The sequence below is a fragment of the Capra hircus genome, chromosome 7 (genome assembly GCF_001704415.2).
Source record: "Capra hircus breed San Clemente chromosome 7, ASM170441v1, whole genome shotgun sequence".
Classification (NCBI taxonomy): Eukaryota; Metazoa; Chordata; class Mammalia; order Artiodactyla; family Bovidae; genus Capra; species Capra hircus.
In genome coordinates, this window is record NC_030814.1 from 89,206,251 (window position 1) to 89,221,961 (window position 15,711).

The 15,711-nt window shown below is 57.2% G+C and overlaps 1 protein-coding gene across 10 annotated transcripts in view; it reads right to left on the bottom strand.

Moving 5' to 3' along the window:
* The window catches only part of DOT1L (DOT1 like histone lysine methyltransferase), a 52,048-nt gene that overhangs the window by 21,320 nt on the left and 15,017 nt on the right, over positions 1–15,711 (bottom strand). For 8 of the 10 annotated variants that reach the window (XM_018050758.1, XM_018050757.1, XM_018050762.1 and 5 more), the window contains 7 exons: positions 12,544–12,618; positions 10,171–10,234; positions 9,414–9,642; positions 8,161–8,255; positions 7,637–7,699; positions 2,061–2,116; positions 369–448 (listed from right to left, as the gene is read on the bottom strand). In XM_018050758.1, the coding sequence (XP_017906247.1) occupies positions 369–448; positions 2,061–2,116; positions 7,637–7,699; positions 8,161–8,255; positions 9,414–9,642; positions 10,171–10,234; positions 12,544–12,618 (662 nt within the window). Of the gene's footprint in view, positions 1–368; positions 449–2,060; positions 2,117–7,636; positions 7,700–8,160; positions 8,256–9,413; positions 9,643–10,170; positions 10,235–12,543; positions 12,619–15,711 lie in introns of those variants that run through there. The other 2 variants (XM_018050763.1, XM_018050764.1) reach the window with 2 other exon arrangements.

Consider the following 15,711-nt stretch of genomic DNA (forward strand, 5'->3'; position numbering starts at 1 on the left):
ACGTTACGCACTGTCCATGGGAAACCCAGATGACTTGGACAGATTGCAACTCCCTTGCTAACCAGGTCCCCACCCGTTTCCCAGGCAGCTGCAAGCTCTGGCCTGAGCAGTGGTGAGGTCCACTCTGTTCACTGAACATTCTGAGCTGGGAGGCACCCTGCCTGCAACCTAGGTGACAGCAAGAAAGACAGACAAACCCCTCCCTCCTGCCTCCGAGGCCTTCCCACTGGGGCTAGATCAGAGGATGCTGCTAGTCCCAGCATGCGTGATCATGGCCGCTGCTACACGGCCCAAGCAGGACGGACACGGGACAGACGTGGGACGGACGCAGAACCGACGCACAGAGCAGAGACAGAGGGATACATTACCTTCCTTCATGTTTGCAAACCGCTCCTTCAGCTGGTGATCCACCTCAGGACCAAAGGCAAAGTTATTCACAAATACAACACTGCAAAACAATGCTCCAGTTGAGTGCCAGGTTCTGCGTGCACACGCACAGAGCTGCAGCGCCTCCACCGCAGCGCTGTCTGCACCTCCTCCACAGCGGGGGCACAGGCTCAGGGCCCACGGGGCGTGGCAGCTGCCCCGGGTGCTGCCAACACAGACCCCTCAGCCAGGTCCCATGACAAGCAGGCTGCTGGCTCCCTGGAGAAGGCCTGCACCGACACGGGCATCCCCAAGGCTGGTGCATGGGCAGTACAAGCTGGGCCACCTGGGCACACAGGGGTGAGGCCGCCTGGGCAGGAAGGCAGCACAGACCCATTGAGCTACACTTGGAAGGGAGCCCACCACCTGAGGGCCCAGCACGAAGTTTTTCTGAGGCAGGGGCTGGCCCAGGCTTCCCGTTTTTCCAATGTTCTCTGGCATCTGAGGGCCTGAGAAGCTCTGTCTGCAGATGCCAACCAGGCAGTCGGGGGGCTCCTGCCTCACCCAAGGTCCCCCATCCCTTGGCCATCCTCTATCCCCTGGCTCCTGTCCACATGGGGGATCTCCCCAACCTGGGTTTCCCTCCTTATTTGAATGTGACAGAGTAGCCAGCTGCCTGCCGGCCCCATGCCGCTCCTCCTGAATCTCAGCAAAAGGACAGTCACAGGGCCTGACCAGGGCGAGGACACATTGACTGCTGTGAGAGTGGCAGTGGGAGCCCTCAGCTGGGGGCTAAGCTCTCCCAGCCCCTACTTAGGAAAAAGCGCAGGGATGGTGAGGTCATGACGGGCAGAGCCCTGACGAGAGCGGCTGGCTGGGAGGCCTCCACGGGGAGCAGGGACATAGCCTGGGAAGGCTGGATGGCAGGGTCTCAAGGGGACTGGCCAGGAGAGGGCGTGGGCCAGGACAGAGCCTGGGGTTGCCTGCAAGGAGACAAGGCAGCTCCGAGGCCCGTGGGAGCGGGGGTGAGGTGGGGCCTCGAGGTGCTCCAGGCCAGGTGGACAGTGGGCAGCCAAGGCTGGGAGTAGGCCCCTCAGCCGGCTCTTCCTCGCCATAACCATGACCATGGAGCCCAGATAGAGCCGCAGGGCCCCACAGGAGAGGCCCCACAGCTGCAATAGAGTCCCCACACTCAGACTGAGGGGGACACTTCAAGCCAGCATGTTTTCTCGACAAAAGGGGGATAGCATGCCCGCCTCAGGGGAGACGTCCTCACTGAGATCAAAGATGGGGTCAGACCTCTGTGAGCGAGAAGATAATGACAGGGCTCAGGGCGCCCTGCAACAAGCACGTGTGGAAGGAAGGTCAGAGAGAATGACTGTGACCCCTTCCCCCGGTCAGAGCCGAGAGCATGTGACACACTCGCTCCTTGGTCACTGAGGCCCGGGGAGCCACCAGGAGTGTGAGCACACGGCCCCATGGCCAGGGCCAGGAGGATGCCCATCAGGCTCCAGCGCAAGGGACACAAAGGCGGGGCCACAGCAAGCTCAGGACAGGTGGTGGTGGTCGCTGCTGTCCAGCCCAGGGAGGCAGGGGGTCAGGACCCTGTCTGCTGGTGTCACCCTCAGGGAGGGAAAGCCACATCGTCCCTGCCAGCCCGGCCCCTCGGCCCCACCCCCAGGCCCCGGCCGTACCTTGTATTAGCAATCCGTTCTCTCCACTCCTCCGAGAGGAAGTCCCCCCTCTCCAGCTGAAAGGAGATAAGAGGGACAACCCATCACTTGGGGTCTCACTGCCTCTGTGTTCCATCCCCGTCTGACCCCCAAGAAGAGATGGAATGATCAGAGGCCCTGACTGGGAGGATGTGGGAAGAGGCCAGGGTCACAGCCACAGGCTGACCATGCACGTGGACACAGCTGCCAGAGCACCGGAGGTGCTGGAAAGTCCCAATGCCATGTCCATGCATGGCCAGCAGGGGGCGCGCCAGGGTGACCATGTGCCACAGAGCTGGACTGCAAGCGCTGTGACAGAATCAGGGCCCCAGGGTGCAGCCCAGTGCCCACCCACACTGCTGTGGACGGTCTCCCCATGCCGGGGGCATCCCGACGTTTCCAGTACCACTCCCACTACTGTCTCCCTCAGAGGACTAATCTCATTTTGCCTCAAGGCCAAAGTGCATCTGAGACAACACAAGTCTCATTAACCTCATTGTCTAGAACTGTAACATTTCAGAAACCAAGAAATCTGACTTTACGATTCTTCAAAAAATGTTATCATCCCACCCCCAGTGTCCACCCATGGGAACATCTGCACACCCCTGTCCGCAGAGACAGGTGTGGACAGTGCACGTGTCGCTTGATGGACAAGCAGATACACACATATCCCCCCCCACCCAGGAGCATCCATCAGAAGCCCTGACACTCGCTACCATGTGGATGGACCCTGAGAATAGGATGTTCAGTGAGAGGAAGCACAGAAGGACACACAGGATGTGATTTCACTGATGGGAAACATCCAGAACAGGCAGGTCCAGAGGCAGAGCACCTTGGGGGAGCAGGTGGAGGTGACTGCTGACAGGCCCTCGTCTGCACTCCCACCAGTGCCCCCAGGTGACAGGGAGGCCCTCCAGGCAGCGATGGGGCAGCACCACCCAGCAGGCCTAGCACCCAGCAGAGGTCCTTGCAACGAGCAGCGCCCAGGCAGAGCAGCTGCAGGTTCAGTACCCTCCCTGCACACAGAAACCACCCAGCATGGGAGGGGCCGAGCCTTGCTGGGCAGAAGAGAGGCGGCCATCCTAAAGGATCTGGGAGCTGGTAGAGGGCTGTCCATGTCCAGGGGATCCATCTCTGGGTCTCCCAAGTTTGCCACCGCTCCCTGCACACAGCCCAGTGGGGCTGGGCACTGATTCAAGTTCAAAATCCTTGTGATGCTGTGCAGGAGAAATCTCATGCTGCGGGCCCAGGGCTGTGTCTTGGGGAGGGTTCTCAGCGTTCCCACACTGTCCGTGCAAACACCTCACATCCTCCCAGAGTCTGGGGTCTTGGCCATGGTAGGTAGCAACACTGGCATGGCCAGCACCCAGAAAGAACCCTGGGAATGGGGTCTGTGTGAGCCCCCCGGGGGACCACACCTCCCTGGTGCCATTACGTCTCATCTGGGCACGGGGTCTATACGAGCCCCGCTGGGGACTGCACGTCACTCGTGCTGTCATGTCTTGTCTGAGGGAGTTCAACCCTACTAAAAGCTCATGCCTGGTCCTGGGACTTATCCACCGCCTCCTTCCTCTATTTGCTCTGTCCCGTCTCTAACACACCGGTCGGTGAGGACAGCCGACTGCTGTGTCCTGGGCTCCCTCAAGCCCAGCCTGATGCAGCTCCTCTCTGTGGGGCTCACCCACCCAAGGAAAGCCACTGGAGCCACAGCACCACTGCTCCGCGGCGGCCTCATGCTCAGGGCAAGAAAACAGCCACTGTCCTGCCCGCCTGGCCCCCAGGCTACCTACCACCTCTTGGCATGGGCAGGCCATAACTGGTTGAGGACAGGGACTGACCGGGCCAGCTCTGTGTCGCTGGGGTCCGCGTGCCCAGGTTAACAGTGACAGAAGATAAGCATCGCCTTCCTGTCGCCCCCACCAAGGACTGTGACCGGCCCAGCTGGCCCAGACCTCCAGCTCCAGAGGAATGTGCATGAAGGCTGCCCCGCGTGACCGCCCTTCCCCAACCAGGGAGACCTCCAGTGTGCCCCTGCTCCAGGCCGCGAACCAGACAAGGCGGGCACAGCCCCCCTCACCACAAGCCTCCTCCTATGGGCCACCACCCACACCACATGGCGCACATGCTCCCCCTGAAGAAAGCACTCCCTCCCGGGGGGCCCCAGGGAGGCCCCACCCGAAGCCACAGGGCGGGAGCCAGCGACGGGTGCCCCAGACTCAGTCACCCTGCCACCTGCCTTGGAACGGCCACAGGCGCAGACGCGGCACCCGACTGCCAACCAGTCCCTCGGAGCTGCTGTGTGCTAGAGCCACCAGAGGAGGGCAGGGCTCGTGCTCTGGGCGGCCCGTCAGCAGCACCAGGTCCCTGCCAACCTGACCGCACCAGCCGGAGGGCAGCCTCACCCACTGGGCTCCACGCTGCCACCTGGCTGGGGGCACCTCCTTCAGCGGCACTTCCGAGAACTCACTGACACCCTGGCACAGGAAACCTGCCTGTGCCAGGCCCGCCACCAGGCACCAATGGCACGTGGTCGCTCAGACGTCCCGAGGCAAAGGGGCACCCTGAGGTGCTGGGGACATAGGCAGAAGCCAGGCACAGGGAGGGCCCAGGGCTTCAACAGGAGGAGGGGACCCAGGAGGAGGCTCCGGCGCCCGCAAGTAAACACACTGGCTAGGGTGTCTGATGTCCCTTGTCTACCATCAAGTGATGGAGGCAGGACTCTGCCTGCCGACCAGGGTGCCTGCTTGAAGCCACACAGAACCTCAAGGAGGGCCTCCCCAGACCTCGCACGCGCCCTCCCGCCAAGTCCAGGCGTTGGGCAGAAGTTGTCACCACGGCTTCCTGGAGTAGGGCTGCCTGGACACCAGAGGCACTGCCGGCTGCCGCTCTAGACACAGCAGCCAAAGCCACGACTTAAGAGTCCTCAGAGCCAAGTTCTGCTCGCAGCCACCTCGTGGGGCCTAACAGCAGGGCCCTGATGAGTGCCTGGCCTTCAGGAGGCAGAGAACAAGCAGGTTTCCACACAGGGGGCTGCGCCAGTGCACCAGCTGACATGCCACCAACCCCCATCACCCCCCTCTCAAATTGCACTGCCTCCCGATGTTGCCAAGAGAGGGAGGAAGGAGCGGTGACCCACAGGCAGGCAGCCCACCAGCCTCACCCCCACCTTGGCCTCCAGCCATGGGCGTCGTGCCAGCAGCTAGAACCACACTGTGAATCAAGCACCACAGGCTGCTGCGGGTCCATGGGGCATTCTAGGGCCTAAGTCAACCAGGCTTTTACATCACATGTTTCAACCATTTGGCCCTCTCATCAGAAGCAAGAAGCACTTTATAATTTTAAAAACCTGTGTTTTAGGAGGTTGTGCTGCTGCTGCTAAGTCACTTCAGTCATGTCCGACTCTGTGCGACCCTATAGAGGGCAGCTCTCCAGGCTCCCCTGTCCCTGGGATTCTCCAGGCAAGAACATTGGAGTGGGTTGCCATTTCCTTCTCCAATGCATTTAAGTGAAAAGTGAAAGTGAAGCCACTCAGTCGTGTCCGACTCTTTGCGACCCCATGGACTGCAGCCCACCAGGCTCCTCTGTCCATGGGATTTTCCAGGCAAGCGTACTGGAGTGGGGTGCTATCGCCTTCTCCGAGGAGGTTGAGGCCTTAGGAAAATGGCAAGCCATCCAGGAACTCTTATCAGCATGCCAGTGGGACTGGGGACAGGACAGGAAGAAGCTTCTAAAAAATAGAAATGAACTGGACTAATTTCCCTCAGCCTGAGCAACAAACACTAGAGGACTGCAGGTGTGGGAGGACACAGGGGCCAGAGGTGACACCCTCACATTTCACTGAGGGGAAGAAACCTATGAGAAATCCCATCAAGAGAAAGGGGAGGGGAGCTGGGCCCACACTGCAGATGGGTAAGTCCTGGCCCAGGGAAAGCAGGGCAGAAGCAGAGGCTGATGGCTGACCTCCCAACATGGGGTCAGCATCACCTGGACGCCAAAGTCAGACTCACGAGAGGAGGAAACCAGTATCTCCCCAGGCTGCAAATACCCACAACAAAAAGGAACTATTCCCAAGGCCAGATGGGGTTGACCTCAGGCCTGGAAGGCTGGCTCAACCTTCAAATCTTCTATTCTACGGAGGAAAACGAAAACAATCAACAACCACAACAACAGTCACCCAGAAGTAACACCAGCAACTACAGCAAGGCTGCAGATAAAGGCCCTATCATCTGTTAACAGACCACATACAAAGTCAACGGCTCACCTCCTAGGCAGCTTCAGGCTGGAGGCCTGAAGCTACGGGACTCTGGGCTGACTCCCACGATGCTATCATGGCAGGGCGCTGCTGAGAGCAGACCAGGGGTGGGGGTGGGGATGGGAGGGCAGCAGCATGGAACCGAGCAGAACAGAGCACCCAGTGAGTATGGCCGCTGATGACACAACAGAGATGGCTCAGCAGAGAGGGGCAGTCTCTACAGCAGATGGCGTGGGACGGCTGGACGTCCACTCAGAGAGAGATGAGTCTAGACCAGACCTCACACCCCTTGAGAATTACCCCAAAAGAAACCACAGGCCTAGAGATGAACCACACAATCAAGGACCACCTATAAGATATCTTAAATCCAGGTGAGCTGAGACTGGACTTTCACATCAATACTGAGGGTGCAATCCCTGAAAGGAGAACCAGTCAGGTGGCTCCAGGGCCGAAACTCCCTCTCTCCTGCTGTCCCCCCACCCCCTGGAATCACACACACCATTCTATTCCCTGAGGCAACAAGGAACGCTAGCTCTGGCCCCAAAGTCCCCCGTCCCCCAGGACCCCCAAGAGCAAGACACAAATAACGTCAGGAATCTTCAGAGGGACCAGGAAGACCACATCACAGCCAGGTGGAGCTTGGGGCCCTGGGGGACCTGGGACAGGAAGTGACGTGTATGCTGAAGAGCCGGTTTGGAACCTTCCCCCTGCAATGCCCCGGCCGCAGTCCTGCAGATGGAGGCTGCATGGCAGCCCTATGTCCACTGGCCACTGAAACCTGCAGTGGCTGACAAAGCCCTGGGCACAGAGATGCGCTGGAGCTGAGAACATGGAGTTGGACACCCCAGGCAGGAGGAGCAAAGAGAGGCCAGAACATCAGGATCCAGGAGGGAGACCCAAAGAACCTCGGCACTGAAGGCCAAGCTGACGGATGCGGGGAGAGGGGCATGGGCAGCGGCACCAGGCCAGCTCATTGGTGGGGCCTCACTGCTGCAGGCAGGGGGCAAGCACGAGAAAGATGCCCTTGGCCAGCCCACACCCCACCGCCCCACATGTGGTCCTGAAAGAGCCGGTGCTCCCAAGGCCTCGCTGGGTGCCCGAGGAAGAGAAGTGGGGCAGAGTGCGGGGCCGGAGGAGTCGACTGCCTACAAGGCCCACAGCAAGGAGGCAGCAGGTGGCCAGGAGGCAGTGAAAGTGGTGGGGAGGGGGCTCCGGGCAGGGAAAAGAGGGGGCGGCGGGTCAGGGGAGGCGGCACAGAGGGCGGGGCTGCACCCTTAGCCGGGGGGCATGGAGCGATGGCACTCACTGTGTATTCTGCATGCTTTTTTCCATACCATTTCATCCACTTCCTGAACTCTCGGTCCATCGTCTGCAAAGAGCCAAACCAGACAGCCCATCAGGGACCCGGTGGCCAGGAGGGCGCCCCTGTCCTCCCCATGCCCATCCCACTCCAGGGTTCCCGGGAAAGGAGCCTGACTGCAGGGAACCAGAGTGGGCAGGCGTGCAAACCACAAACTCTCAACGGTTTCCCATGGCGACACCACCACTCAGACGCGCGCTCCTCAGATCTTGCTGCCTCCCCTATCCCAATCCCCAGCAGACGTTGGCACAAGGGTGATGCCAGCTGACCCCCAGCGCCAGGGGAACCAGGGGACACAGCCGCAACGGTCTTTCAGGGACACGTGAAGCAGGGACCCCCTCCCCTACCTTCCTTCAACCCCAGCACAGACTGCCCCCTATCCTGCAGGTCGCTGCACACCAAGGCTGGAAACAAAAGTGACACAGCTGTGGCCGCAGCTGTGGCCGCACCCGGGGCCCAGGGCCACTCACCTCCGCGTACTTGGCTGGGATGTCAGCTTTCTCTACACCATAATGATGTTTGCAGTTGGTGGCTGCGGCAACCTGCAGCACGACCTGGCCCACCCCTTCGGGGGGGAGAGAGAGAGAGAGGCGTCAGACGCACAGCAGGACACACCCAGCAGCCAGGCCGTGACAACAAGATCATCAGGCAGAGGCTTTGGCCTCTCAGCTCAAGTCCCCAAGTGCCCTCTCAGGTCACAGAATGTGTTCAAATGCCCCAGGCCATGGGCTGAGCTCCGCCCCTACCCCCAGCCAAGCCGTGCTCCATTTCATTACGAATAAGACGCTCAGTGGCGACCCAACTGGGACCCGCCATGGTCCACGGCCCCACGGGGCATTCACTGTGCACACGCGGACACAGCTTTTCGAGGCACAGTGACCCCTGGGAGGAAGCACCCCCCACCAATGAGCCATGCTCCACCATCCACCTGAGTTGGGAGCGGCCCAGAGTGGTGGCAAGAGGCCCCGCACAGCACACGCCCGCAGGACATGGCAGGATCTGTGGGTACTAGCTCACAGACAAAGGAGGCTTCTGAGACTGTCCCTCCTTGAACTCAGGCCAGGTGCACTTCAAATAAAGTGTCAGGAGCCCCAAGATTTCCCATTTTGAACAGAACAGAATCCAATGATGGAAACAAGCCTCTATTCGGAAACACAGGGTAAACAGGGAGAGGACATGGGGTCCCTCCCGGGGGGCAGGAGAAGCTAGTGGACCTGGGGTCTGAGGAGGCTGGCAGTTTTCAGAAATCATAAACCTTCTCACACACAGGGGAGTTTTACAGGCTTTTCTAGAAATGACCTTCAACCATGTGCATGCTTATTAGAATATTAATTGTACACTTAAAGAGTTTAAGCCAATGACAATGCCACCAGAGAAGCCACCTTTGTCTGTCTGCAGGGCCCTTCTCAAGTGGCGAGGCCATGCCATATGGGACAGGACCTTGGGGTCTGTGAGTAGGTTATGGGGGGCAGTGGAGACCCGAGAGTGCTGTGCTTAGGGTTCCTGACAGAGCAGCCCAACCACACGCCAGGGAGCCTCTTGGGCAGCCTGTCACCTGCACAGTCCCACCAGGACAATTTGGCCCATGGCTTCTTCATTCAGGCAACATGGCACACCCACGGGCGCCCGCCTGGCCCCAGCCCCCAGAACCTCTCCTCATGGGGCGGCCATCCTGCAAGCACAAGGAGTGGGGGAAGGGGTGGGGGGAAGAGCCCCCACCTACCACTGCCCAGGTCCACGAACAGGTCATCTTCGGTCATCTTGATCTCATCGATCATCTGGGCGACCAGGTCGAAGGAGGTCTCCCCATACACCTCTGGGGAGAAGGGCTCATAGTTGTTGAGCTTCTCAGGGTCAGTCACCGAGTGGTTGTAGACCTGCTGCAGGATGTGCCGCAGGAGCCCAGTGGACGGCCGTGTGTTCAGCTTCATGGGCTGTGTGGTGCCCTTCCACTGCGACAGGGCACACACACAGTTTGCGGGGCCACACCACCCAGCCCGCTGCCCCAACCCAGCAGAGACACAAGTGCGCAGGAGCGTGTGTGAGCCTGCGTGTGTGTGCCAGTGGTGTGAACCTACGTGCATGTGTGTAGACAGAGTGTGTGTGGGTATAGATGTGTCGGGTTGTGCATGCATGCAAGTGCAGCTGGGACCTGGGCAGAGCAAGCTCCCTGGCACTGCTCTCCCCACAAGCTGGTCTGTCCTGGCGCCCAGAGCACCCATGGGGGAGAAGCCCCAGGAAGGTTCCCTGTTACCAGCTGGCTCAGCACGGCTCCCAGGGCATCCACAAGGGCCGGGACCACTGGCCAGCTCAGCCCCAGCCATCTGCATCAACACAGTTCCAGCCCCGGGCCACAGGGTCCACACCCTGGGACACTGCAGACCCCACACCATGACTGATGGGCAAGGAGGGGGCCTGAACCACAGCTCAGGGGGCCGAGATGATGACACAGGTCCGAGGTGAGGGTGAAGGCCACCTACCAGCTGGTGGATGCTGTCGATGGCCCGGTTGTACTTGTCACAGAGCCTCTGCATACTCTCAAAGCTAAAACAAGCAAGGGAAGGCACTGGTCACCGCTGGGCTCAGAACAAGCCACCAGGCCTCCGGGGAGGGGGCAGAGGCCATGGGGCAGAGCTTCAGTTCACTGTGCCCTGAGGGCTCAGGTGAGGAATGAGCTTCACAGCTGTTCACAAAACAAGGCAGGCAGACCAAGGCCAGTCTCACCCCCACCTGTAGATGCAGGAAGTCCCACTGCCCCAGGGCTGGGGGACAGCTGGGTGCCAAGGGCCACTGTAGGCAGGGAGGGCTCCCAGCACTGCTAGTCAGGTGGGAGGGGACGATAATCAACACCCTGACCCTGCAGACAGAGGTCAGCACCTGCCTTCCTGCTGGTGTGGCTTCCATTTACCCAACAGTGTGAACTGCTGACACTTGCCCAGATACAAGCGTCCACGTCAGAAATTCAGCGAGGGAGTCGTCGACCCAGCTTCTCCCCACACTAGGGGGGAGTGTTCAGTGGAAGCCCCCAACCCGGGTTCTCCCAGAGGGTATCTAGGGCATCCATGTTTGTCAGTACCGGCAATGAGCGACCCGATGCCCCTGCATGAGGGGTCTACCCCGGCGTCTGTGCTGCATGGAGGAGGGGGCGGTCACTTGGGGCATGTCTCCTAACGCCACCCACATGCTGGGCAGCAAGATAGCTGCTCCCCAGTGAGCACCAAGAGCCCAGGGACCCCTGAGATGCATGCAGAGACATGGGGGGGCACCCACCCACAGCCTCTCTCAACCTGCATCAAGACCCCTTGACCCTGGGCCCTGGATGGACCCCAAGAGCTTAAGTGCACTTCCTTTTCTAACAGAAGCAAAGGGATCTAAATGGACCCGTAACCACATGACACGTTCAATCTCCGAGAACAGCAGCAGAAGCTGAAAAGCCAGAGACCTCGATAATGGGAAAGAGCCGATGTGGGCGAGGCCAGTGAAACCTCACACAGACAGACAGCGAGGGGACATGCGGCTCTAATATGCTGTGAGCAGGCTGACACGATGAGGTGGGAAACCCATTCTGGAGGAGCTACCTGTATGCTCAGGGGAGGAGTCCAGCCCAGTGCCAGCCCAAAAGGGACCCTGGTAACACAGGCCAGGAGTGGGCAGCCAGGGCAAGTACCAACACTCCGGTCTGGCTGTCCTCAGGGAGAAAACCCGCACTAGTTCCCAGATTCCTTCCTTGCGCTCCACCTTCCATGTCCCTGTCAGAGCCCCTGACTACACCCTGGTATACCTTCTCCTGGGAGAATGCACACACATGGAGGCTCAGAGGAGCCTGGCACCTGGGCCCCGCTGTGCCAGCCCTGCCCTCACACACCCCTGCTCTGGGCAGGACTCCGAGGTCACTTGGGTTGCGGGGAGCGGAGAGTTGCCATCAGACTGTACCTGCCCTCTCCCAGCCCGGAATCCTTTCAGTCTGCTTACGAGCTTCGAAACTCCCCCTCCCTGCCCCCGCGCAAGCACCTTGGAGCAGAAGCACCTCTCAACACTCCACTGCTTGAGCCAGGCACTCGGCCCTTGACCACCAGGAAATGTGAACCATGTGGATCTTGAGACCGACATTCAAGGTTAGAGTCCACAGGCACCCCCACCCTGGGGTCACGGCTGATGCGTGCGCCCAGCCACCTAAGCCCGTAACGGCCACCTGTACCAATTATCGGACCGGAAGGAGGTGGGAAGTGAGGGGAAGGGACTAGGGCTGACTGAGTCAGGCAAGTCCTCCAGACACAGGAGTGAGACCACTCAGCCTGCGCAGGGGCCCACAGGCACCTTGGGGCCACCTTCTCCGTCAAGAGCAGTCACCTAGGCCCACAGCCTGAGAGCGATCAAAGTGAGCCTGCCAAGAACTGAAAGAGGCAGGAGAGTCTCTCAAAGAAAAACAAAAAGAAATTCCAGGCAGGCATTCCAGACCCGGCCTCGCCCTTCCCCACCCACAGGACTCTTCTAGGAGATCCAGGATGAGCCTGAGGAAACTGCAGGGAGCAGCCAAAACCATATGAGACCTGGCTGGAGCTGGGGGCCGAGGCTTGAGAAGCCAGGCCAGCGACAGCAGTCACTGCAGTGGAGAGAGCAACTCCAGCTTTACACACACTGATCCCACTTTCCAATTATGTCCTCACTCCGACAGCCTCTGCCAATATTTGATAAACATTTCCTACCAAAATAACTCCGTGCTGGCTATGGCCAAGTCTAAAAGGAAACTTCCCATCAGCCTGCAGTGTCGAGGAAGGTCTAAATTTAGCCTGTGTCCACACACACGGAGCCCGTCCCCGGTGGAGACGCAGCCCCAGCACAACTCCGCTTACCTTTTGGTATCGTAGTCAATTAAAACGTAATTCTCCATAGCGAGCTTGAGATCCGGGATTTCCTCACAGACCCATCTGAAACGCAAAAGAAACTAGTATTAGTGCTCTGTGTTCTACTCTCAATGCTGTTCTTAAACACTGTTGATTCTGCAAATACAAAAACAAAACATTCTGGCTACTCATCTCAAAATGTGAAAGACTGAAAGGGGGCGTGACTTCAAAACAATGTAAAGACATGTTCTTAGGAGGATGCTGTCCTTACAAATTACACAAGTCTCATGTTGCTTCGCGTTTAAACAACGCTGGCCATTGGGAGCTCAATGGATTTAATGTGTTACAGGGTCTAGGACACCAATCAGCTTAAATCAGAGAGTCTGAAAAGCAATGCGTCGACCAGAAATAAAAGGGAACGATTATTTGAAGAATGAACTAATCCCAAGACAAACAACAGGGTTTCTTCAACCGCCGGACTTCTCTGGCGGCCCAGCAGCTAGGACTCGGCACCTTAACTGTTGAGGGCCAGGGTCCAGTGCCTGGACGGGGACTGAGATCACCCCCACAAAAAGTGAAAACAAAAAATACTGCAGTGGGGAAAAAGAGATGGAGGGGGAATCTGCTGATCCCAAGGTGGAACCCTGACTGGATCCTGATACAATCTGGAGAAAAATTGTGAAAGACAAGTCATCATGACAGAGCTTACAGAGAATAAAAGGAAAATAAGGGATATCACGAAAAATGGCATGTCAATAAACTCATCAACTTAGGAGAAGTGGAGAAATTCCTTAAAAGATGCAAATTACCCAAACCGACACAAGAAGCCGAACACCTGAACAGTGGGACACCCAGCACAGAATGTGATGTGACTTTCTCCCAGAGACTCCCAGCCCACAGAGCTTCGCAGCGAACTCTGCCATTCGCTGGAGAAGTGGTGACGCTGACCCTTTCCAGCTTGGGGAGGCCAACACTGCCATACGACCAAAACCAGAGGACAAAGCCTTGTAAAGATGCAGCTGTTAAACTGGCATCCCTCAAAAACGCAGACACAGAACTCCTCTAGAAATGTTAGTAAGCCGAAGTCAGCAACACATCTTATTCCAATGGAGTGTATCCCAGGAACAGAAGGTTGTTTAACACTCTAAAACCAGTCACTAAAAAAAAAAAAAAAAACCAGTCACTGTAATTCACATCACTGAGAGAATAAAGGAGAAAAAAAAAAATCATACAATTGTCTCAACACATGATGAAATCAGTTTCCATTCACAATAAAAACTTTCAGGAAACAGGAGTGGAAAGAGCCACCTGCCACCTGATGGAGGGGCAGGGAGGGCTGGAGGAGCTGCTGTCCCTTCGCTGCTGTGGGATCTGCCAGGGGAGCCCAAGGAGGCCAAGGGTTGGAAAGCAGGGAGGGGCAGTTCTCTCACCATGCGTGCCCACCCACCCCGGGGACCCTCTGACACACACACTGGCCCTAGCCACTGGGTGGCCAGAGCTCCCACATTAGGCGTCTGGCTCCCCTCTCTGCGAGACCCACCCACAGTCCCCGGAGCTGGCTGGGCAGTGCCAGCTCCCTCAGACCCAAGGGAACCCAAATCACGGTCCCCATGTCAGCAGTCTCTCCCCCGCACCGGGCCTGCGGAGCAGAGACCGCTACCTCTGGCGAGCGCTTCTCCAGCACATCTGCTTTCCTTGGGAGGGCATCCACACCCCAGTGGCAGGGAAGGACTGGGACCTCCGGCCTTCTACCACAGGGCCCGGACAGCGTTCACACGGCAGGAAAAACCAACCAACAGCACAAAGGCCAGGAAGGAAGAAACAAAACCATCCCTCCTCATGGAGGGATGCCACACAATTCAGTACATGGGCCAACCTAAAGAGTTTATGGAGAAGCTACCAGAACTCGTGTGGGTTCAGCAAGGTCACAGGATACAGGTCAACTGTACTTACAAACGCCAGCAACAAAGAATTTAGAACAAGAGAAGTTTTATATGTTACTTAAAATAACATTCAAACATAAATACTTAGGAATGATCTTGACTTCTACACTGAAAACAACAAAACATTGCGGACAAAAATTAAAGGTAACATAAATAAATACACAAACAAAAAACACTCACGAAACGTAAGACTAAATATTGTTAAACCTCCTCCTCAAACTAAACTGCAAAGCGGTTCCTCTAAAAAGGTTCAGTTAGGGTATTTTTGAGAAACAGACAAACCAATTCTCAAACTGACATACAAGGGCAGAGAATCTAGAAGAGCCAAAATTGCCTTTAAAAATAACAGCAATGGGACTTCCCTGGTGGTCCAGTGGCTAAGACTGTGCTCCCAATGCTGGGGGGGCCGGGGTTCGGGCCCTGGTTGGGGAACTAGATCCCGCATACCGAAACTTAAGATCCTGCATGTCACCATGAAGATCGAAGATCCCTCATGCTGCAAGTAAGACTCAGCACAGCCAAATAAATAATACATATATGTTTGTTTTAGAAAAGCACTGTTGCAAAATCCACACCGCCTTGATTTGAGATGTACTGTAAGTCTACAGTAACCAAGAGTGTGACGGTGGGATTTCCCTGGTGGTCCAGTGGTTAAGACTTCACCTAGTGCAGGGGACGAGAGTCCGATCCCTGATCAGGGAACTAAGATCCCACATGTCGCAGGGCAACTAAGTCCACATGCTGCACCAACAGAGCCCATGCACAGCCAACAGAAAACAGGAGGAGTGTGGTACTGGCAGAGAGGTGAACAGACAGATCGACCATACAGGACATGGGATCCAGAAATAGACTAAATTTTAACAAATGATTTTTGACCAAAGCACCAAGGCAATGTGATGGGGAAAGGAATATTTCAATAAATAAGGCTGGAAGGATTGAATATTGATCGGGAAAAAAGAATCTTGACCCCCATAAACACAAACCCACATTACACACAAAGATTAATTCACAACTGATCCTAAAACCTGGATGTAAAACCTAAAACCCCAGACCTTTCCCCCCAAAACGGGAGACTAACTGCCTGACTCTGCAGGTAAAGATTCCTGGCTATGCCTCAGACAACTAACCATCCAAGAATGAGTTGATAAGTTTAAAACTTCATCAAGATGCCATTAAAGCCGCGGTCAGTCACGCCTACCTCACTGGACACTCACAGCCACAATATGTTAAGAAT